Source organism: Chiloscyllium plagiosum, chromosome 23 (assembly GCF_004010195.1).
Source record: "Chiloscyllium plagiosum isolate BGI_BamShark_2017 chromosome 23, ASM401019v2, whole genome shotgun sequence".
NCBI classification, from domain to species: Eukaryota; Metazoa; Chordata; class Chondrichthyes; order Orectolobiformes; family Hemiscylliidae; genus Chiloscyllium; species Chiloscyllium plagiosum.
The window spans coordinates 38,671,792-38,697,573 of NC_057732.1; the positions used below are offsets into that span (position 1 = coordinate 38,671,792).

The 25,782-nt window shown below is 38.8% G+C and overlaps 1 protein-coding gene across 2 annotated transcripts in view; it reads right to left on the minus strand.

The window, feature by feature from the left end:
* The window catches only part of snd1 (staphylococcal nuclease and tudor domain containing 1), an 854,179-nt gene extending 830,310 nt beyond the window's left edge, over positions 1 to 23,869 (minus strand). Inside the window, exons 1-2 of one of the 2 annotated variants that reach the window (XM_043713955.1) lie at positions 23,730 to 23,864; positions 3,412 to 3,561 (exon numbers count right to left, since the gene is read on the minus strand). In XM_043713955.1, the coding sequence (XP_043569890.1) occupies positions 3,412 to 3,561; positions 23,730 to 23,819 (240 nt within the window). In that variant the 5' untranslated portion in view covers positions 23,820 to 23,864. Of the gene's footprint in view, positions 1 to 3,411; positions 3,562 to 23,729 lie in introns of both variants that reach the window. The other variant, XM_043713956.1, reaches the window with a different exon arrangement.
* Between the last annotated feature and the right edge of the window lie 1,913 nt (positions 23,870 to 25,782).

The window sequence follows — 25,782 nt, forward strand, 5'->3', positions numbered from 1 at the left end:
GTCACATCACAAATCTAATCACAACGGGAGCAGAAAAAGCACCGCACTGATGAGCAGGATTGGTAAATATCCCTAATCTTTCAAGCAAAGATTATGTCTCCTGTTTGCATTTAGGTCTCTCATCTCTTCCTTCTATATTTTCTTAAAACTGGCTTGTCAAGTATGGAGATTGATACTCAGCAGATCTAACCGCATCTATATAAAGAAAGCAGAGCTAACGTTGAGTCTAGTGACTCCATTAATTCTGCTTTCTTCCCACAGATGCTACCAGACCTGAGTTTCACTAACAATTTCTATTTTTGCTTCCTATCTAAAGTTCTTTGCTTTAATGTGAAAGATTAATTTCAGCTGTTTTTAAAACTATAAAATTACAATAAAATGTAAAGAGGAGTGATTCTAGAGTAATTGATTAACTAAGTTAAATGCAATCGTGATGGTAGGATGGGTGATGTGTTGCTGCAGTAGCATGTGGGAGCTCCTGTATATCAAGCTAACGAAGGTAAACACATCTGTACTAAATGTTTGCTACTCCAGCAACTTCAGAACTGAGGTAAGGAACAGAAGTCCAAGCTGCAGGCATCATGCCACATCAGGGAGGGGGACGATTACCTGATTCAGGACAGTCACTCCCCTCGGACTAGGTTACTCAGATACAAATGTGGTCTGTGATCAGGGATCTGGGGTGAGGCAGTTATGGCCTTGGCAGGGCTAACCTTCAAGAAGCCTGGGCCCAATGGTTATGAGGTTCATGCAAGCTGTGTGGACATGAGTGGGGACTGCAGGAAGGAGTGAACAAACTGAAAAAGCCACCAAGGTACAAAAAGCTACCTAAGTGGAGGGAGGAAAAAGGAACACCTCAGGTGACACTGGATAACATAATAGGGGAATGGATTCTTTTCTCTATTTCCTTGAACATAATTGAGACAGTTTTCTGGAATAATAAGTCGTGGATCCAAACAGGGATCAGGCTATTTTTAAACCCATTAATAGGCAAGCTTCATAAATGATCTCAGTGTAAAAGATCCCCTAGGAAACTATGACACAACATTGGAGAATTTAGCATTCAAGAATGTAAGTTTAGCAAAAAAGGCAGTTGAAGAACAGTAGCATACGTTCACGAATACAGTTCATGATATAGTCTAGCAAGGAGGATTCCAGGAAGGGAACAAATGGCCAACCAAGATTGAAATTGAAAGCAAAAAACTAATTTTGCATTTATGTCAAGACAGAAGTTAAGTAAAGTTTTTAAAATCAATAAGAGATGACCAAAACAAAACAATATGGTAATGAAGCCACAAGGTTACAGATTGTGGTTGAATCCAATCCTGCTGCTAACGGATGACAATGTCTTGTGGATGCTCTGTTTTGAGGCTGTAAGGCTCTAATTAATATAACAAATCTGTGGCCCACTCACAATATGAGCACAGTATCAGTCATGACTACAAATGTAATAAGCTCAGAGCAAAACAAAATTATCTAGTGACAATATTATGGCTTTAAGAGGTGTATTTTGTCCCAACATGAAAGGTTGAGACAAAGATACCAAGCAGTCTGCTCAAAGTCAATAAAGTAAACAGCTTGAGACGCCTTGGTTGTTTTTTAAAATGTTGGAACAATAGAAGCTGTTTTAATTGGTGGGGTCAAGTTCCCACAGAACCTGGATTTTTAGTTTTAGCTTTTTGCAGTTGCTGGGATCTTGAAGCTGGATATTGAAATTTTTATTCCAGTATTTTTTTTTAACAGATAAAAGCTCGGGTTCTTTTCCTGTTGCTTGAATTGCATGCGAGACAATCTATTTTACTGAATTTGCCTTTGCCAAGGATGCAATTATGGGATTTTACTATACTGGAACAGTTAATCAGTAGTTATTATATACATTATTTTGTTAAACATTGATAAAGTCACAGTTAAGCCAATTCTTTTACTTTTATTGTGTCTGTATTTGAACTGCAGTCAAAATACAAGTGTGTTTTGTTTAAAGTAGTTTAGCCAATCAAATTGCACCTGGAATACAATGAACTGCACTTACAGCATTAAAGTAAGAAAACGTTAGGGTCTAAGCTAAGCTATCTTCATATATTTTGAGGGGGTTTAGTCCTGTCCACAATAATCTTAGGAAAATAATTATCAACAAAACACCTCAAAATGTTTAATGACATTTCCAGACAGTTGCTTCGATTAAAATTAAAATACAACTGGCATAATCATTTCTAATCATCATACTTTACTTCCTGTATGTTTACAAAAGAGCATTAGTCTCCTGTGACCCACTCTTCCTTCCCTACCTTCACACATCTCCTTCCTAATTCCGCCCCTCAAATCCCAACCCTGGCCTCCATCTCTCCAGTGTTACCACTCTTTCCCTTCTTCCTTCCATCCATCCAGCTCAAACCTCCATTTGCTTTTCAAGATAACTCCAAACTCACTCCCAAAATTGGATACCTCAGCAAGTGATTTTTTTTTTAAAAACACACAAGACCAAGACCAGCATCTCACTTTATCTGTCTTCAAATAAATTAACAATCACACAACACCAGGTTATAGTCCAACAGGTTTACTTGGAAGCACTAGCTTTTGAAGCACTGCTCCTTCATCAGCTACCTGATGAAGAAGCAGCACTCTAAAAGCTAGTGCTTCCAAATAAACCTGTTGGACTATAACCTGGTGTTGTGTGATTTTTAAACTTTGTCCACCCGAGTCCAATACCAGCTCTTCCACATCACAAATAAGTTAAGATAACATCAATGCACTTGCGGAACACCAAACTGAATGTCATTCAAGTACAAAGCCATGAATATTTTATATTTTTAGCTGTCACAGCAAGTTTCATTTAAAACCTTAAATGCTATTATTCTTATCAGTTTCTACAGATTGTTGTGATAAAATACAGCTCAAGACATTTTCTACATCTATATTTCAGGCTCCATATTCAGTTTTTCCAGTACTCTCCACACTTGGAAGCCTTTAAACATATATGGCCAAATAAACACTTCGTAACAATGTCACAAATTCCCAAATTTACCCCAACTGTGAAACTTTTCATTATTTCCATACAAAATTTAAACTAAAAGCACTCAGCTAAAGCACAATGCTTCTGATCAACACATTTACTGTACATCTGAGATTTTATTTATGAATTGATGACAACTATCTCCCACCTGTAAACAGCCAAATACATCAGACTGATATTCCAGCTGTGGAAAACATTGCATGTGCACACACCCTTTAAATGGGTCAGAAATAATCTACCTTCTCATTTACCATTGTCAACCAAAATTTGTACAGCACCTTCCTGGCCATGTTTGGTTAAATCAGAACAAACATAATTATGTTAATACATTATGCTTTTTGATGAAGTAATGCCAAAATGTAAACGACATCCCAAACATAACATTAGAAACAAGATTTTACCTCATCAGGGATTTCCTTGGCTTCAGGCTGATTTGGAGCAACACGTCGTGCTAAGGCACCTGAACGGATATTGCTAAGGTTAATTTGCCGTTCAGGTGGGGGTCCTCCTCGTGGCTGACCACGAACAATGATCGCACTACCTGAAAGCACCTAGGAGATAGAAGAGATCCAAGAATCACATTGTTGCCATCTTTGCTGACAGATGTGTGGGAGCAGACATGGTTTATTAGTACCAACAGAATCACTGCATGCTAGTTGAAAGATCTCAGCAATGAAACATTTAGCACTGCGCTATTAAACTTGCAAATCTTAGCACAGTTGCTGACATCACATTTAGAGGAGTGAATGGTGTATTGGTAATGCTACTTGCTAGTAATCCAGAACCTCAAGCTACTGTTATGGGTTCAACTTCCATGATGACAGATAGTAATTTGAATTTGACAACAATCTCAAGTTTAAAAAGCTGATCTAACAGCAACAATTGTCAATGGTCATAAAAACCCATTTGATACATTAATGTGTGCCAGGGAATGAAATCTACCATCCTTATGGTGGGCGGCATGGTGGCACAGTGGTTAGCACAGCTGCCTCACAGCGCCTGGGACCCGGGTTCAATTCCCGCCTCAGGCGACTGACTTTCTGGAGTTTGCACGTTCTCCCAGTGTCTGCGTGAGTTTCCTCCGGGTACTCCGGTTTCCTCCCACCATCCAAAGATGTGCAGGTCAGGTGAATTGGCCATGCTAAATTGCCCATAGTGTTAGGTAAGGGGTAAATGTAGGGGTATGGGTGGGTTGCGCTTCGGCGGGGCGGTGTGGATTTGTTGGGCCGAAGGACCCAACTGTAATGTAATCTAATCTAAATCTAATCTAATCTTATCCAGTCTGGCCCACATGCGACTCCAAACCCACAGCAGTGCAACAGACCTCTGAGCCCAACCTGCAATTAGCAAGTTTTGAGATTTGTAGCTCAGGTTGAGGTTCTGGATGTGAGTTTGCTCGCTGAGCTGGAAAGTTCATTTACAGATACTGCCACTATACTGGGTAACATCATCAGTGAGCCTCCGATGAATCAGTGGTGTTAGTGACCCGCTTTCTGCTTATGAGTTTAAGTTTCCTTGGGTTGGTAATATCATTTCCTGTGGTGATGTCAGTTCCTGTTCTTTTTCTCAGGGCATGGTAAATGAGATCCAAGTCGATGTGTTGGTTGATACAGTTCTGTTTGGAATGCCATTACATGCTTGTAGGAATTCTCATGGTGTCTGTGTTTCACTTGCCCTGGGATGGATGCGGTGTCCCAGTCGAATTGGTATCCTTCCTCATTTGCATGAAAGGATACTAGTGACAGTGGGTCATGTCTTCTTGTGGCTAGATGATGTTCATGTATCCTGGTGGCTTGTTTTCTGTCCAATGTAGTGTTTGTTAAGAATTCTTGCAAGGTATTTTGTAAATGACATTAGTTTTGTTTGTTGTATGGGGTCTTTCATGTTGATTAGCTGCTATTTTAGTGTGTTGGTGGGTTTGTGGGATACCATGATGCCAAGAGGTCCGAGTAGTCTTGATTACTCAGAAAGCAGGTCATTAACACTTAGTATGGTGACAAAAGATCTGAAAATGAACCTTCCAGCTCAGCGAGCAAACTTACATCCTCAACCTACAATGCCTAAATTGCATGAATTTGTTTTTTTAAAAACAAAAATCAAACATATCACCATGGACACCTATGGAGAAAATTATAGAGAAGGTTATTTGCCCCACCACCCTTTCCTAGTACACGTGAAGAGCTGGAAGAAAGCAGTCATGCTCAGCCTGCTCTTGATCAATTCCTAACAGGTCTCCACTAAGCACTAGGGATTTCATTCTTTACAATGATACCTACACTGTGCAAGTGAATACATCTGAAAATAAGATACAAATGCAAACAAAAAAGTCCGCTGTACTCAGTGGCGTTCTCCAAGTTAGTAAGCCACTGCAAATAAATTCAAAAGTTAAGACACCATTCATCTTGAAGGTTATCACTCCAATTATCACGAGAATTCAATTCAAATGTTTTATTTTTCCTTCGTCAGTTCTTCTACAATACAGTAGTTGCATTCATTTGCAACCCCACGTTATAGAAAAATCGCGCTTTAGAAACAGCACTTAAAGTGTCACATTACAGCCAACACACATTTTAAAAGTTTGCTCTGTAGGAACAGTGTCCCGAATTTGTCAATCATGTTACAGCAAATTCACGCTAATGAAAAACATGCGTTGTAACAGAATGACCTGTGTATCTTTCTGATCACTAATTCAGCTTTCCTGATTTACCTTTGTGGTAATTTATGATGTCCAAACCATAAAACTCAGTTTTTAGTTCACAATTATAACAGGAATTGGTCATATTTTTGCTGCTACTGGTACACTATGAAATATGGATCAAAGCAATACAGTCCGTTTTGTGGTCTTGGATCAACTATTACACACACATTTGATTATGGCACAGATGTTTTTCAAAACAGTTGTAACTGAAATCAAGCATTCAGTACATTAGTTCCAAAAGGAGAAGTTAGAAAACCTACTGCATCCACGATAAAAGTAATGAGCTCCAAAACCTTCCAGTCAAATCCCAATTAGGTGACTCACCCAGTTTAGACTGTAATTTACAACATGACACAAGCAGCATTCAAAGATAAATGGCATTCCAATTATCTCTCAGGTACAAGTTGGGTATCCGAAGAAAAAGATAGCCTTAGTTATATCACATAATTTAATGTAAGGTCATAGCTACCAAATTCAGCTGTCAGGCCAGTAGGAAATCTCTTCCAATGTGCTCTAATAGGTTAGCATCTCTTATCCATGCATTTGGAAAATTGGAAGTACAAAGGAACCTCAATTATCTGAAGGTCACAGACAGGCAGTATTTTGTTTGGTTAATCGAATTCTGTAAAATTGAATCTTGTATAACAGTTTAGTCGAGCATCGGGACCTTGTGATCTTGCCGGATAATCAGATATTCAGAATAATCGAACGCCGGTTAATCAAGGTTCTTCTGTAGTTTTATTTAGGTGACTTAACAGCTCTTTTACATTGATGACAGAGGACAAAATGCATTGAGATATTTGAAAGAATAATTGTCTTCCATTTAATACAACAGGGCCCAAAACATCAAGTACCTGTTAGGGTACAGCAAACTACAGAAATGCCACCTGGATAAAATAAAATGCTAGAAGAATTCAATTCAGATGAGTCAGAATATTACTGAGTTACTTCCCCTCCAAATAAGAAAGAAGAGTGTAAAAATACTGTTGCAATTTTATAGCATCTCCTCTTCTGTATCTCTAGATGACGAACTGAACAACATTTACAGAGGCTTCTCACTAGGTCCCCGAAACCAGACCAATTCTGATAATGCACTAAAGTAGAAGGAAAAGGAAAATGAAAAAGTCAACACTTGTAACCCAGTAGCTCAAGCAGATTAAATTTCAAACAGATTATTCTGTCATTGAATGGATTTTTGAATGGATACATCATCCAGCCAAGTCATCTTGTGAAATATGAAGAAACCACATATATGGAAGAGATGAAAGGAGACAAAGAGCAAAATAAAGTTATATCGATGGAATAATTTCTGTATGATAATGAGAAGATGTACAAGCTTAGAGTCCGATGGCCTAGTTGTATCATCACTAGACCATGAATCCAGAGACTCTGGTAATGTCTGGGGGGTCTGGGTTTGAATCCTGCCATGGCAGATAGTGGAATTTGAATTCAATAAATATCTGGAAATGGAAGTCTAATGATGACCATGAAACTAGTATTGATTGTCAGGAAAGACCCATCTGGTTCACTAATGTCCTTTAGGGAAGGAAGCTGCTGTCCAGGCCCATATCTTAAAAGTGACTCCAAACCCACTTAACTGACCTCTTGACAGTCAGAGATGGGTAATAAATGCTAGCCTGGCCAGTAACTCTAAGTAATTTGTATCTGTCTTCACAGTAGAAGACACAAACTCATGAACAGTTCAAAAATCAAAATGATAAAAGGTATAGAAAGAAGCTAAAACAATTGCTACGAGAGAACACATACTAGGAAAACACATGGGATGAAAGGCCGATGAATCCCTTGGACCTGATAGCTCCTATCCCAGGGCTCTATGGTATTGGCTACAAAAATAGAGGATACATGATCATAGTGATTTTAATTGACCACTTCAGACGTGTAACTTTAAAAATTCAAGAGTAAACAGAAAAGGGAGTATGGCCACGATCAGCCATGACCTCATCGCATGGCAGGACAAGCACAAGAGACTGCATGACTTACTCCCATAATTCTTATGATCTAAGGAGTGCAAGCATTGTACATTAAGATTGTACATTAAGATTGCACATTGAATTTATACATCCTATTCTGGCTGGTAGTGTACAGGTACAGGCAGCAGACCGCACATTTCTATTAACAGGATTCTTTTCTCTTCTCAAAATGTTTGACATGTCAATGGTGGACATCACACAATACACAAGTTCACCAAAAGTTGTATAATTTTGCAGCCCATTATGGAGGAAAATACACAAACAAGCAAATCATTTTCAAGAGGGTAATTACTTGGAGACAATATAAACAGGAGGAAGTGGTGGTGTAATTTTGTAGAAAAGGTGTTTTCAATCAAAATTGGAGAATGCAAGTACAGGGAGTGATAAACATTTAGAAATTGAGGAATCTGATCAACTAAAAGCACATTCAGGATTAAGAGATCATGGGTTTGTCTGACACACAATTCTCTGTCCTCCAGAACCTGAACCCAAATCATGATCAAGCAGGTTTACTTCTTGTGATAACTAGGTGGCCCTACATAAAAGAATTTGAGCAATTCCAGTCTAGTTCCACAGCATAAAACTCAGCAATAACTATTAATCTCATTTAGTAAAGCCACGCAAACAACTGCTATGGAGAGACAGGTAGAAGTAGAGTTTAGGCAAACTGTTGAACCAAGTGGAAGGTTTATCATGGGTCTTGCAAAACTACACCAGATTTGCAAAGGTTGATGCCTATTGGCAATAAGTGGAAAAATGATTTACATTTTTAATTCCCCACTACAGGAAAAACTTGTCCCAATTGTCCCAATTAAAATCCAAACTTCTCTAATTAAAGGCATATGAATAGGAAGGGTTTGGGGGAATATGGACCGAGTGCTGGCGGGTCGGACTCGATTGGGTTGGAGGTGTCTGGTCAGCGTGGACGGGTTTCCATGGTGTACATCTCTGATTCTAGTACAATTTCAACATTTAAAAAGGATCTGGATGGGGATATGAATAGGAAGGGTTTGGAGCGATATGGACCAGGTGCTGACAGTTGGGACTACATTGGGTTGGGATATCTGGTCAGCATGGAGGAAGTGGACAGAAGGGTCTGTTTCCGTGACTCACATGTACAAGTGTTGATCTACACTCCACTGCCATACTAAAAGGTGAGAAAAGTTGGAAATGCACCATGTCAATGAGAGTTTTCTTCTATTAATGATGTTCAAGCATGAATATGCATTTTCTGCAACAATGTTATTTTACTCTCCTACTTCTTACATGTACATCTAAATGTACAAAGATATTGAAATTCATTTTTGGAAGTCACAGTAGTTTTATAATTATGTGCCTCAACCACCCACATAAAGATGCCACAGTGAACTGCACATTGCTCAAATCAATGATTTAAGGAGGAAAATTACTATCTACCAGTTCAGGGGTATAATGTAATGACATGTCACACATCAGAAGACTGATGTTAAAGTAGGAGAGACAGTTAAAGTACTGTCTGCCTGAGTTTCCACCGCCCTCATAGGGATCTGTGGAAAATGACTAACAGCCTGCAGAAACAAAATAATTTAACATGGGTCAATTCCTCAGAACTCTTGGCAGTAGGTTTGCAGTGTTCCTTGGTGTTGAACACAACTGAAAGACTAGGGCCCTATCAGAAGGAATCATGTAAAATTATCTGGATTTTATCCATTCTCTCAATCACCTGCTTTTTGCTATCAACATACATACTTATTACAAGTAGACATTTCACTTCCCATATTCGATATTTCAGGCCATGAAACCAAGCACAATATCAGCCGACCAGCTCCCCCGTTCAGAATTGAGCTCGCGCTGGATTAAATTTATGCTCATTTAATGCAAGTCCATCCCACTATCCAATTTAACCCCCTTCTATTTCCAATTTGAGGTAACTGCATCTTTTGGCAAAAATAGAATTTTTAATTACTGCTTTAAACTACTACGGAATTAACAATAAAAAAAGTAGATATTGTCCAATAGATCCAGTACAGATCTTACAAACTATATTACTTTTCAGACTTGAATTATTCGTATTTCCACGCTAATTGACCATATACATTACATCCAAGACCAGAAGTCATCAGAACTGGTTCAATGAGAATGACATCATCCAAGACCACGCAAGGATCCACCGAACCTCTGACCAAGGACATTGCGTTTTTTAGGTGGACAACCATACTCACTATGACTAACAATCAAAGACATCCAGCATTAGTACATAGAGAAACTACCAGGAATCTGAGAAGTAACCCACACTTGAAATATCGCATTTTTAACAAATTATCACAAACTGCATGTATACTGCACCAACGACTTACAGGTTGAGTGACATAATCAGGTTACATTGACTGGAGTCTGTGTATTATCAAGGCACTTTAAATGGAGCTTTATACACTCATTTTTAAATGCAATTTTTACTTTAGACTTGAGGCTGACTGTCATTTATTGGTTCATATATACTAAATGTCAAAAATGTAGAGATGGTTATTCCTCCCAAATTCTGGCCCCTCAAATTTAGATTTACAGACAAAGAGAGCTACGAATCTTCTCAAAACTCACTAAGACAAAGAGTTGTGCTTTAAAGGAATACATCAAAAGATAATGCATCCAAAACAAAGATATACATTCCTCAGAGAAATCTATTAGTACAAGTTGGGAACTGTTTATTCACTTAACAGCTAGATTCAAATTGTATCCAGGTACAAACACAGCCTTGTCTGCTAGCTATAGGACTTCAATTTGAAATTAGTTCTTAAACAGTCCCTATTACAGAACTAATTGGCAATCATATTTTGAAAGGCCAATTATGTGAGAAAGATAAACATATCACTGCCCCTCCACAGTGTCAAACTAATTACTGTCAAAACACACTGCCTGAAATGAAGTTTTATTCTCAACATCAGCATCCTTCAATATCAGGAAGAAAAGAACCAATGACAAACATCTTATATTTAAGAAAACCCGAGTAGTCTTTCCTCCAGTTTTCTCCCATTTGCATTTCATAGTTACCAGTTGCTTTACTGCCCATTCCAAACAGTCTTTATTTGAGAATATCAAATAAATGTCACTTGCCTTTGGATCACAGAGGAAACCATGTCCTTTCCCTTGACCACAGTTCAAATCAGAAATAAGAACTTGGAGTTACAGTTCCCACTATCCCTGGATTGATCAGCGTGACAAAAAAAAACGACTAGCTGGGATGTTAATAGTTTATATGCACCAGTCCCAGACCAAGTTAACTTAAGGTGTCAAGCAAATTGAGAAAAATGACAATTTGCTGATTTCACTGACAACGTGGAATTCAATAGCTCGAACCATTGATGGTATTAAACATCAGTACCATCAAGACAATAGTTGTCAAAATCAAACGTTGCACAATAAACTTTTTTTTAGTTCTTGTAACAATCACAAAATTGTTACTGTGCAGAAAACAGCCATTCCAATTGTGCCCAAACTGGGTGTCTTTTCCCCATATTCCCACACATCGTTTTCATTCAATATCTTGTTGAATGCCTCAACTGAACCTATCCCACTGCATTTCCAGGCATGACATTGCACTCCTCACAAAAAAGTATGAAAAAAAATTCTCACCCTTGATTCATTGGCATATCACTAAGTCTATGTCCTCACAATATTTCCTTCTTTTACAAGTGGGAATTCATCTCCCTATTGACTCTATCCAAACTGCTCAGGATTTTGTAAACCTTTATCAAAAGCTTCTTTCAGCCTTCTTCTGTCCAAGGATAACAGTCCTAACCTCTTCAATTTATTCTCATAACTGACGACTCTCACTCCTGGAACCATTTTTGTAAATCACTTCCACACTGTGCTCCAAGGCATTCACGACGTTACTGTCATGTGGCGCCCACAATTTTACACAATAATACTCCAAGTGAGGTTGAACAACTTGCACCAACCAAAATGCAACACCACACACATTCCTGCACTGAATCTCATCCATCATCTACTGGCCACTCCACAATTTTTTATTAAATAGATATTTTTAAACCAACCTATTCATATTTGCAGTAGAATTTGAACTTGTGTCTTTCATTCAGATGCAGGGACACTACCACTGCCAAGTGAGAATAATTCCGACCAATAATTGAGAATATCCAGATCTTTTATATCAGCAGTTACTGAATATTTGCTTTTCATTTTAATTAATCCTGAAGTGAAGTAGGAAACCAGGTAATAACATTTTATCTAATATCAGAACTATTTACAAAGACCAGCATTAGAAATGAACGCAACACCCAGGAAGCATGCAGAGGCCAGAAACTCCTCTCCATACTTCTAGAAGTCTCTCTTTATATATTCTCAAATTACTTAATCAAATGCCCTCCACCATTAATCCTATAATACAGTAAATACTCTATCCACAGATTCCACTCTTCTCCAAATTAAAACTTCATATCACACAAACAATATTTCAAAATAAATCAGACAAAATAAAAAAACTTCCATTTCCATACATCACACTGTAAATAGACCTCAAATTGTTTCTTTGAACAAACATTCCTTTTTGTAAAGCAATAATTTCTTTTCTTTCACACAACTCTTTTACTCTAGCAAAATGTCAAGATTTTACTATGGACAATTAATCTTCCAAGTCCACCAACCAATTTAATATCGGGACATTTGTTTTTGAAAGAAAACAGCTTTAAAACACTCAAAATTGTTCTGAAATGTCTACAGAAGACACTTCACTTACAAGGCAGGCCAAGTTTCTAAAACCTCTGACGTGGATTAACAGGTAACAAGTTTGGCCATTTTGCCTACAGAATTTCATGCTTGCCATCAACTGAACTACAGTATCTGGAAAGAAAGCCACAGAGATAAAAGTAATCTACCAAAACTCATTATGTAAGAGCGCTGAAGACTGCCTAGATGTTTCAGTGGCACTTTGGTAGGTTTAACAATGGGCAAAAAAACTCTTCCATTAAAATGGTTTGTCCCTATAGTTTGTGCACCAATAGCCAGTTATCACAAATAACCCCTTCATCAAAAGCTATGACTGTAAGCTAATTTGCTTGATACAGAAACAATATCAAGAAAGTCTGCAAATTTGAATAGTGATGGCTTTCTCTCAACAATTTTTTTTGAAATTGTAACAGAGTCTGAGCTCTCACAATTTTGTAACAGACTCTATTACAATTTGAAATACATCACATGAATAGTAGAACTTTTTTTAAGTTTCAAAAGCCATGGCACCCAATCTGGTTAAGGTTGAAATGCAACGTAGAAGACTGTCTCCAAAAGCAGAACCAGCTTACATTGGCCACAAGCTCACTGAAACTTCAAGACGACTAAAGTAACTGCAGAATGCATAATTCTTCTTACTTATAGACTTTAATGCTTTTATAAGTAAAGAAAATTATACAATCAGCTGCATTTGAAAACTCATCCAAAACACTTGCATAAGAAATGGCACTAAAAAGAACTAATTTCATGACCGCCTGGAATTTACAGTACAGATTTTTTTTTTTTAAATATTTTATTCTCCAGTAAAATGTCCTCAATTGTGCTACTTCCTCAAAGTACTTAATTCCAAAGCACCCAAACTGGTGTCTGGCCTTATCTGAGCCAACTTTCAATCAAGCTTCTTAACTGCTCTGTCTCCTCTTTAGATGAAAGATCACTATTCTGTGATGACCAAGCATACTTTATCAGGATCCAAGTAATACTTTCTGGATAAGATTTTGATTCAAGTTTACTCTTGACCTATTCTGATTAACGTCTAAGCCTACAGATGTAAATGCCCCAAAGCCTGACTGGCCATGCTAAATTGCTCTTTAGCTTTATTTATTACAAATTGCTCAAACTCCATAAAATTGCCCCATAATAGACCTTGGTCATGCACAATGATGCCAAATATTTTCCCTTTACAGTATCAGTAGAATGCTGTTGGTTCTGCCTTCAGAAGCACATCCTTTCAACAACCCAAATCTAATCAAGAAATACATAACCTCAATACATCACTTAGTCCATTAAGTTAATTTTAACAGCATTCCTTCTATGCTGTACTCAAAAATACTTCCCTTCGGAACTTTTCTGCCTGCAAAAAATAAAAGGTACCACCCACCTGCATTCACACAAATGTGCGCCCAACAGTACTCACGATTTAAATTCCGCTATGGTGGGGGTGGGATTTTTATTTAAAAAGAGGAAGAAAACAGGACAAATGGGAATTCTGACATCTTGACCTCCAAGTCTCTTTCCAATATTTCATTCACTAGTCTCACTTCAACCTTATCAGATCTATTTGGGAGTACATTTCCCACACATATCCAACTGTGTGATGGGTACTTTATCGGGCACTTCAGAAATAGACACCAAATTAATTCCAACTATTCAAATCTATTTTTGTCTCTCCAATTAATTTATTGGAGGCCACAAAACATGCCAGTTATAAGGAGCTTTTAAGAGTGCCATATTGCTTTTTTTTCCACTGTTCCACCCCAAATTGCCATTCCACTGATCTTACTTCTTCTCGAGTGATGCGGTCAATATCTGACTATTCCAGTAGCTTTCCCTGTTCTTAGAATAGTCACATATCTCTTCCCTGTATGCTGTCCTTTGGATAATACAGGTATAGCCTGGACCCAAGAGTAAGTGTTCTTGTCGCCACCATGCTCAGATCCATTGTATGCTTCACCATAACTGTCAAACGCATAAATGAGAGACATGGAATATCTTATTGCCCTCTAATTGTTCCGATTCTGAATCTTTGTAATCAGTCCCAATTAACCATGATGAATGAATGTTCATAACCTGACTACCATTTTGGAAAACTATGGCCTTGCTATCTCACTGTACATATTACCAGACAATTTTACACTATGACTTTCTTTTATGGTCTAATAAGCCCTTGACACTGAAGTTTGCATTGTTTGGTCTTCTGAGATCGCATACACTCCAAATTTTCTCCAATAATTCAGCCTTCTCGTAGTTATCAGGCGACAGTGTAATGATAATGTCACTGGGCTAGCAATGCTGAACCCCAGGTTAACTGTCTGAGACCACTGATGCGAATCCCAACTTGACAAATGGTGAAACTTAAATTCAATTAAAAATTCTGGAACAAAAAACTAGTCTTAATTGTAAATATAGAACCCACCATTGATTGTCATCAAAGTTCATGATCTTAGAGAAGAATTATCTTAGACAACGCAATCTTACCTAATCTGGTCAAAAAATGTGACTTCAGACCCATCAAACTGACTTCTGGATGATAAATGCTAGCCTAGCAAGCAATGTTCATAACCAATGAAGAAATTTTTAAAATTCTATAAAATTAGAATGTTTGTGGCATTGAACCACCTTTAAGTCCAGTTATTACTAAATTCCCATGTCAAACTGAAATGGCAGTTTTCCATATTGTTACATGACATTTTTCACTAATTTCTTCAATTAACCATATACATTCAACCTATATGTAACCTTTATCAGCATTTTTACTCAAAAACTTTCAATCACATTTTTAGCCTGTGACAAGAGCAGCAGATCCCTGTAACTTCAAGACAATTTGTTTTTTTTTCCCCTGATTCCTACCACTTGATGTCAGCAAAAAGCCTCTACCATTCTGATCAGGAACGTCAAGTTTTGCTAAGGGATATAGTAATACCTAATCAGGTAAATTGCAGATTCACTGACTTTCTTAAATCAATCGCTTTGTTATTTCCCATGTTCAAAGTCACCTGTACCTTGTTCAAAAGAGTATTTCATTGAGTTTACGTCAGTTCTACTATAAAAGTGGCATACTCCAGCTATTTTATCTGGATTACCATTCTTTCAATGAGTTCATTGTATCACCAATCTAAAGCTGAAAAAAGGAATTTTCAGAATTCGTTTATACCAATCTTTGCCTCAGTGAATCAAAACAATATTTTAACCAATTGGGTACCAAAGTGCAATCACAACCTAACAGTGCACTTAATGTGACTTCAGCCTCATCTGAACATCCTGCTGATCCATTTTGAGTAGTTAATTGCACAATTGAGTCATATCTGAAGCACTTGTGAACCGTGCATGCTCAAAGTTGAATCCAAGTGTTTATTAACTGGAAAAAATAACTCCCTTTGTGTCTCTGCAACTCTTCTGTCATACATCTAAATGAACGCTAAAAGCTGCAGAGAGTCTTCATTCTGTGCGACACCACAGATTGCCCCACTTGTGCCATCAAGGCTGCTGGGAATGATTACTTTACCAGATGTATGATCTAAAATGGTCTTTCCCCCCCGGGAATAGATTATCAGTTAAGATCAGGAAATTATCGATATATAACAGCTTAGCACAATGCAGCAATTTAAATGCAAGCACTGAATTAGGAAATCACCAAACTGAATTTCTGCAATCTTTTGTGGATCTGTTAAAATTCATGATATATTAATCTTTCAAAATTATCAAAGTCTGACTATTCCTTCTAATATCTAACAGATCATCTTTCTCGTAAATCCAAATCTTAACTGCTATCCAATGACAGGCAACCATCTCACAAAAGTACTCTCTTACTGATTTGTTAGCAAATGACAATGCAAAGTCAATAACTTGTTCTTTTCTTTGTTAGGTCATAACCTGCAACTATATTTCCACTGGCCAGAAGCTGTGGGCTCAGGAGAACTTTAGTGATTTATTTGACCCAGATAATTTACATTTGCTTTTAACCATCCTTCAAAAATAACTTGGATGATCATCATCCATCTGAAAAGAAATTTTCTTAGTTTCCAACTTGCACCTTTAAGCAACAATTCTCTATTAGTATGTTAATTTGTTCTGAAACCAGATGGTTAAGTGGGAAACAAGATGTCAATCTTTTACATAATAAATGTATTTGCAGAATACAACATGACAAATGCATGCCTCTTCCTAACTGACATTGTTTCACAGAATTTCTTTGTTTGTCTACAAAGTGCTTGAAGTAAGGATTTACATGGACCAGCAGAGACCTGCAAAACATTTGCAACTTAGCGTCTTTAAGGCAACAGTAATGCTTTAAAGTTCCATGCCCTATACATTATATTCCTTCCAAAATTCTCATATCGTCCCTATACCATCTGTCAACCACCCACTCCCATATGCCATCCCCATTTCACAGGCCAATTCCGCCTTCCTTCAATCATGCTGTTCTCCCCTCCCCAAACCTGCTCCTACACACCCACCCACCCCACTCCACACCCTCATAATGGCACAATACTTTTGCACCTACATTTTAGGATATGTTAAAGCTACTGCATTTGATGTGATCCTAATTCAACTCAAAAGGGAGCACCTGAGAGAACTGGTGAGGACATGGTAGGAGTACCTAATGTTGAGTTCAATCAATTGAGCAAAGGAGTCATGAAAAAAGCTACTTACTTAAACGTTAAAAAAGCGAGGAATGGCAAGATAGAAAAATTCAGGATGTGAATTCCAGCATTAAGTGCCATGATTCTAAATGTTTAACAACCTGCATTTCTACAGTAGAGTCACACAGCCATAGAGTCATAAAGCACAGAAACAGAGTCTTCAGTCCAACCAGTCCACACCAACCATAATCCCAAATTAAACTAGTCCCACTTGCCTGCTCCTGGCCCAAATCCCTCCAAACCTTTCCTATTCATGTACTTTTACCATATTAAAATATCCCAAGATACTTCACTAGGTTCATTTAGATAAAAATAGCTCTGACAGTAAAGATGAAGCAAAAGAACAAGTCACAGTATACCAGGTTATAGTTCAACAGGTTTATTTGAAATCACAAGCTTTCAGAGCGCTGCTCCTTTGTCAGGTGAAGTGGAGGGAAGCACACTGGCACAGAAAGATAATGGCAAGATAATTCCAGGTAATTAAAATAGTGTCAACAGATAAATACAAATAATGTGAGTACAGTGTCGATAGGCTGAATAACAAATCTTTGCCGGTAGTCAAGAGAGTCAAATGGTGTGAATAAAGTGTCACCAGTTGAATAACAAGTGAAGGAATTACTACAAAACCATTAATTACAAATAATCAAAGATAAAGTGATGCTTGATGGCTGGAATAACATGAGTAAGATATCAAAGTCGCATGACGAGGGTCTAAACAAAGTTACAGTAATAAAAAAACTACGTAAACAGATTAAGATAGAGAGATAATAACAAGTAGTCAAGGTTGGAGGAACGATGAAGGAAAAGAACTGTGGTGAGAAAAGATAGAAAAAAGAATCAAGCTGCCGAATAAAATGTCATACAGAAGAGAGGATAAGAGCTTCAACACAGCCAGTTTCTGAATTACAGAAGGGTCAGATCCCATCGAATTTTATAATGTGAACATGGCTGTTAAACTTCAATACACTAGGGAATGAGGAGGCAATGAATTTCAATTTGGTGAGCAATAGATGATCACCTAATATGGAGTGGAACATTCCCATTAGATCTTGGTCAAATTGGACTGTGTGGGGTGGAGGAATCAAGTCTACTGGTGGCAAAGCCTGAAACCTCAGCTCCAATGAACATGAGATTTGAGCAGAAGTGAAAATAGTTCTTTATGGTGGCAGGTGGCAAACAGATGAACAAACTTAACGCAAGTTATTTTTATTCCACATCTGCACACTTTAAGGAATACTTTGCATAGATTTGCAATCTACTTTACATAAACACCTATGCCTCACCACTGGTCCATTTTTACCTTTTTAAGAGCTTTCCCAGACATTTGCTCTAAATCAAAATAGTGCTTTGGGAAAGGAAAATTTCAAATCAAAGTTCTAAGAAACATTGCTATCTGGGGTTTTACTCAGCTGGGTGACAGAATAATAAGGAAATGTCCAGTGTGCAATTAATTTTATCCAGTTTTCTGGAACCTACATGCTCATCTAGTTGAAAACACTGTACAATAATTTTTGATAACAGTACAGATAAAATTGGGCACAAGCAGTGTTGTAGAGATGGCATACTAGTTAATTTTCATATCAACTCCACCATTTCAGTATTCAATACAAGAAGCAATTCACATACATAATACATTTGTATGTTTTACAGGATGCTTTACAAGGGGTGGCTCAGTGGTCAGCACTGCTGCCTCACAGCACCAGGGACCCAGGTTTGATTCCCACCTCAGACTGTCTGTGTGGAGTTTGCACATTCTCCACGTGCCTGCGTGGGTTTCCTCCGGGTGCTCCGATTTCCTCCCACAATCCAAAGATGTGCAAGTCAGGTGAACTGGCCATGCTAAATCGCCCATAGCGATTGGTGCATTAGTCAGGGGTAAATAAAGGGTTAGGGAATGGGTCTGGGTGGGTTTCTCTTCGAAGGGTCAGTGAGGACTTGTTGGGCTGAAGGGCCTGTTTCCATACTGTAAGGAATCTAACCTAATCTATGTCTACACGCTCACTTAATTCCTTAATAATTCATTAAATTAATACCTGTTGCTATCTGTGTATTAATTGTCCCATTCTCCCCAGCTCGCCAAAATACTAAAGATTCTCTTCACACCTTCATTCCTGCTTCACAACATAACTCTTCACATCCAATAAACCTGAAGTGCTTGCAAGACCCAAGGGTCCATGTAAGGATGGAGCAATTTCAAGTCCTCCATCAGAACCTATAATACACAAACTAGAAAATAATCTCAGCAACATGTTAAATACTATCTTTCAGGTGACACGCTGCACACAACATTGGGATGTTATTAAACCGGAAAGAGTGCAAGAATGATTTAGACGGATGTTTCTGAGACTGGAAGGATGGAGTTATAAGGAGAGACTGGATAGGCTGGGACATTTTTCTTTTAGCGTAGGAAGCTAAGGGGTGACCTTAGAGAGGTTTATAAAATTATGAACGGCACAGATAAAGTAAATAGCCAAAGTCTTTTCTCCAGGGTAAGGGGGTCCAAAACTAGAGGGCATAAGTTTAAGAGAGGGGAAAAGATTTAAAAGGGACCTCATGGGCAACATTTTCCCCACAGAATGTGGTGCATATATGGAACGAGTTGCCAGATGTGATAGAGGCAGGTACAATCGTAACATTTAAAAGACATTAGGACAGGTACATGGATAGTGACAGTATCCACTGCAAATGGGCAGACAACAGGAAGGGTTTAGAGGGCTATGGGCCAAACACAGGCAAGTGGGACTAGTTCAGTTTCTGAAACCTTGTCAGCATGAACGAGTTGGGCCAAAGGGCCAGTTTCAATGCTGTATTATACCTTCAACCAATTGCTTATTGAAATCCACCAGTTCCTATTCAAGTTTGTTCTGTGGGGCCCTGTCAAGTCCAGATTTCTGTATTACAATGAACACAAACTCGCTTTGGAATAGCCCAAGAAGAAAAACTTTTTTTTTTCATATTTTCATACCTAAGGGGTAAAGTTGCCATAGTCTTACCAGTACATAGCATGGCCTCTCATTAGAGAAACACTAGTGGTGGTTTAACCGGAGGGTCATCACACCTCAGACAAGAAAAGATTAGATTAGGTTAGATTCCCTCCAACATGGAAACTGGCCCTTCAGTCCAACAAGTCCTCACCAACCCTCTGAAGAGCAACCCACCCACACTTATTCCCCTACCCTGTATCTACCCTTGACTAAGGCACCAAACACTATGGGCAATTTTGCATGGCCAATTCACCTAACCTGCACATCTTTGCATTGTGGGAGCAAACCAGAGCACTAGGAGAAAGTGAGGACTGCAGATGCTGGAGTACCAGAGTTGAAAAATGTGGTGCTGGAAAAACACAGCAGGCCAGGCAGCATCCGAGGAGCAGGAGAATCGACGTTTTTGGGCATAAGGCCTTCTTCAGGAATCCTGAAGGAAACCAGAACACCCAGAGGAATCCCACGCAGACATGTGGAGAATAGGCAAACTCTACACAGCCAGTGCCCAAAGGCAGGAACCGAACCCGGGTCCCTGGTGCTGTTCGGCAGCAATGCTAACCACTGAGTCACCATGCTGCCCACAAACGTAAGACACCAAGCAGAAGAAAAAAAACTTTATGGTAACCTCAGCCAGTACAGGAATTGAATACACATTGTTAGTACTACTGTATTGCAAACTAGCCATCCAGCCAACAGAGCTAACGTTTTCGTTACTATATCACATCAACTTTTCTGCACATGAATTTAAAAACTTTGCAATGGATAATTTAGTGTAGTATTCAATTGAGAAAATCTGTTTTAAACCTACAACTTCTGAAATCAATTACACAAACATGCTCATTCCAATATCCATGTATTGGAACGGACTACTGATGAATCCTGTTCAGGACGATTCTCAGTTTCTTCAAGTAATAACACCAAATCTGCCAATACCCACACTTGCCTGTCACTGTGCTCAATAAATAGCTGGGGCAAGACACACTATAGATCATTACTGAAATTAAGCTAAGAGCATTCTTCCATAAAATTACTCTTGGTTTATAACAAGACACTGAAATTGGAGTAATGGACGGCAAAGGTTACCTCAGAGTACAACAGGATTGCGATCAGATGGGCCAATGAGCTGAGTGGCAGATGGAGTTTAATTTAAATAAATGTGAGGTGCTACATTTTGGAAAGCAAATCTTAGCAGGACTTATACACTTAATGGTAAGGTCCTGGGGAGTGTTGCTGAACAAAGAGACCTTGGAATGCAGGCTCATAGCTCCTTGAAAGTAGAGTGGCAGGTAGATAGGATAGTGAAGGCAGCATTTGGTTTGCTTTCCTTTATTGGTCAGAGTATTGAGTACAGGAGTTGGGAGGTCATGTTGCGGGTGTACAGGACATTGGTTAGGTCACTGTTAGAATATCACGTGCAATTCTGGTCCCCTTCCTCTCAAAGATGTTGTGAAACTTGAAAGGGTTCAGAAGAGATTTAAAAGAATGTTGTCAGGGTTGGAGGATTTGAGCTATAGAGAGAGGTTGAGTAGGTTGGGGCTGTTTTCCCTGGAGCGGAGACTGAAGGGTGACGTTATAGAGGTTCATAAAATCATGAGGTGCATGGATAAGGTAAACAGATGAAGTCTTTCCCTGTGGTGGGGGAATCCAGAACTGAAGGGCATAGGTTTAGGGTGTGAAGGGAAAGATATAAAAGGGACCTAAGGAGCAACTTTTTCACGCAGAAGGTGGTGCATGAATGGAATGAGCTGCCAGAGGAAGTGGTGGAGACTGGTACAACTGCAGCAGTTAAAAGGCACCTGGATGAGTTTATGAATAGGAAAGGTTTAGAGGGATATGGGCCAAATGCTGGCAAGTGGGACTAGATTAGGTTAGAATATCTGGACGAGTTGGACCAAACGGTATGTTTCCATGTTGTACATCTCTATGATTCTAATATTAGTCCACAAATTGGGAGAGTTAACGATTACAAGTCCAGGTAACTTACATTGGAGACTATGCAAATTGGTAAACAAAAATGTTTGACATTCCACCAATTGTGTTTAACAGACACTACATATGTTACTAAGCAATCACTGATTTTTTTTTAAATTAGACATCCCTAAATTTATGTTTATCCTCCATTTCTTTTGGCAAAAATATAAAGTACACAATTTTGCACGCCAAAGTTTAACAGGATCCCCACAGAGAGCATATGTTCAATATTATCAGCAGAATCATGATTTCCAAGAATAATCATGAGTTATCTTTCTTAACCACACTGCATGAACAGTTGCCAATTTATGTTTAAAATGGTACAAAATTCTACATTATGATCCACTGATGTTCCAAGCCATATAATGCACCAGGTTCAATCACTAGTCTGTAGTGATCGAGTCAGGGCAACAGTTGGAAGTACTATATGTTACAAGTCAATTTTACTTAAAATTTGCATCACAGGCCCAAGATAAGCAAACACAATCTAGTCAAGATTCTCTATTAATTATCTAGTGAATCAAAGCAGAAATGTTGGGCAAGACAGCAATTGAGTTGGTTGCATTACCCACCTGCACTGATGTCAAAGGCATAAGAATGGGTAATTAGCAATGCATTTATTAGCATCTGAAACATCATATCCTCGCAAAAGACAAAACCTTGGGGATAAGAAAACTGCAGGAGAGAAAGTCAGATCAACCAGATAAATTAAACCTTTTTCAACAGGAAATTGCTTTCCAAAATGATAGTAATAACATGAACAAATCTAATGCCGCAGCCAACTTCCGTGCATCTTCTCACATGGTGCTGATAATCAATAATATCATGCATTCACCTGGAACACTTTAGTTCTGTTAATATAGCCCCTCGCGAAAAAAAATGCATTATCAAGGACAAGTTCATAAAAGTCTCTGCATTAAAAATCATTCTGTACACTTAATTCAAGGTCAACGCTTGAAAGTGAAACTGTTCTATGCTGTCTTTAACTCATAAGTACAGAAATCGTGATCCAAAAGAATAAACTGTTGAAAAGTAGCGATTAAAGACTGAATTCTATTGCAAGGTTTAAAAGCAACGAGTTGCTTTCTGCGAAGTTCCGTCAATAAACTGAAGTTTTTTTAAAAAAATCTTAAGTCCCTCCATCTGATTGATGCAAAGAGCCACTCATCATATGTTGCGCTCACTCATTTTCTCCCCAGTTTACGTGGCTCAACCAGTTACTCGATATCCTTCCTGACAAGATTATAAAACAGATTTAATCCCAGAATATGCTCAAATATATTAGGTAGAGACACGAATTTTCTCTCCGTTCGCCCATGTACTTCAGTTATTTCAAATTCCCTCGAATGATCTCACGTGAAGCTGCTCCGGACCCGGGAGAACACAGTAACTCCCACGGTTTCTCTTGCGACGTCACCCACCCAAACCATGAACTCTCCTTGTCAAAACTCCATCGCTCGCTGATTCAAAGCCCTAACTTTCCGGTTTTGAATGCTAAGGAGTTTGCCGGAGAATTTCGCTTTATGCACAAGTTAAACCGCTTTCGGGGAGCTTCGAAGCTCAAACTGCTGTGTGTTTATTCCAACCCCGCCAACCCCCCCACACTTTTTGCACACCCTTTGTCAGTCACCCCCATCCTGTGTCAACGCATCATGTAATCCAATTTTCTTTTCCTGCCTCCCACCGTAATGGTGACAGCATCTCACCCACCAGTTTGACAATGCCTCGCTGGAGCGGCAGGGCCGGAGCCGCTGACTGAGTTTGAGAAGGAGTCGCTGCTGCTGCTGCTGCTGTCGCCATCGTGCCTGATCGGAGCGATGAGTGAACCGGAAAAAGAAAACCTAGTGGGGGCCTCGCGCGCTGTATAGATAGAACCGCGCGTCTCCATTGTAATTACTTCCGGGGTGGTAGCGCCGTGTGCTGCAAAACGTCACGGTTACTAGGGAGACATTTCCGGGCGGTGTGTGTGGACACGTCAGCTCAAGCAGAAGGGAATATGTGTATGTGAAAAAAATTATCTTTTCAAAGAGTCTTACACGATCTCTGATTTACTGGAAGCCAGTTATAGCCAATGAAATATATCTAAGGTGTTGTTTGTTACTGTTGGAATGTAGAAAATTAGTGTACTGTTTTCTTTAAGATGCAATTGGTGAATGCTTCAAATCTTAGAGGTGCAGCACAGAACAAAGCCATGTGGTCTAATGAGTCCATGCCGATGCATGTGTTCCAATCGAGCTGTTCCCCAGTTTTCTTCATTTCAGTCTACCGTCCTAACCATCCGAAACACCAACCGAAAGTGCTGAAGAAACTCTGCAGCTCTGGCAATAGTTAGACTGGAATCGTTAACTGCTCCTCTCCCTCTACATATGCTACCAGACCTGCTGAGTTTTTTCAGCATTTTCTGTTGGTGTTTCAGATCTCGAGCATTCTTTGTTTTTACGTTTTTGTCTGAACCATTCTTTGCTTCTTCCTCGTCCTTATCTGGCTACCCCTTACATATTCAAACTATATTACACTGTTGTAGCAAGTGCTGCATTCTCCACACTGTTGAATGAAAAAGGCTTTAGATTCCCCTGTTGACGTTCATTGTAACCAAAATATTTATGGCTTCTAGATGTACTCTTCCCCACTTGAATAATTTTCTCTCTCTGCATCAAGTTTCAAACTAGTACTCCACTGAACCTATGGGCGTTCTCTGCTCTCCCCTGTGCCACATCCTAAGACGAGGTGGTTGTTACCAACCTTCTATTTGCATTGACTCTAATCTTAGCTGCAACCAGGTGCTGTTTGATTTATTTTTTGGTGTGCGACAGCAGAAAAATTGTTTTCAAATATGTCATCCCCAAGTAGGAAATAGGGTGCTGCTATTAAAAATGCCTACCGTTATCCATTTGCGTACACAATTGTACGTATAATACTTGGTGAAAGCTATTATTAAAGCTAAGTAGCCACCGTGGCTGAAGCAGAACAGAAAGCCACAGTATGATACTTTAGTGTATGGAGCATTGTGATTGATATTCCACAACACTGTTATTTCACTTAGCTAGCGCAACACTTGAGTTATGTAAGTAATTTACGGATCTTATTAGGAATAAACAGTACTTTATGTGACAGGATCCCTACACTACTGATCGATATTGTGGTCATTTGTATACAAACCTAAGATTAGGTGATTTGTAAAATAAGTGATGTTTCGGAGTTTGGTCAAAGTTTAAAAGCATCTCTCCGATTTTGCTCATTTCCGAGTGATGCTCCACCCAGCGGTACAAAGTTAAAAATCACACAATACCAGGTTATAATCCAACAAGTTTAATTGGAAGCACTAGCTAGTGGTAGTATTTACCGCAAATTTTATCCTGTTGCTGGAACTCCAATCTGATGATGAAATAAGTTGGACCACAACAAACTATAGTACATTCATTAATCAATTATGTTTAGGAAATTAAAAAAACTAAAGGAATCCACTAAGATAGCACTTTCCAAAAGCACCAGATGCATTTTACAACCAATAAAGTACTTTTGAAATGTCAGTGTTTCAATCTGAGAAATAGTGCAGCCACTTTATGCATTGCAAGATCAGATTGACAGCAATGTGATAATAACTCATCCATAGATTGCCGAAGGGACAGGACAGGGTTAATAGTTTAGAAGGCATATGGGACACTTGCCTTTTTCAGTTGTGGTATAAATTATAAACGCAGGGAGGTTATGTTGGAGTTGTACAGGAGTTTGATTAGGCTACAGCTAGGGTACCATTCTGGTC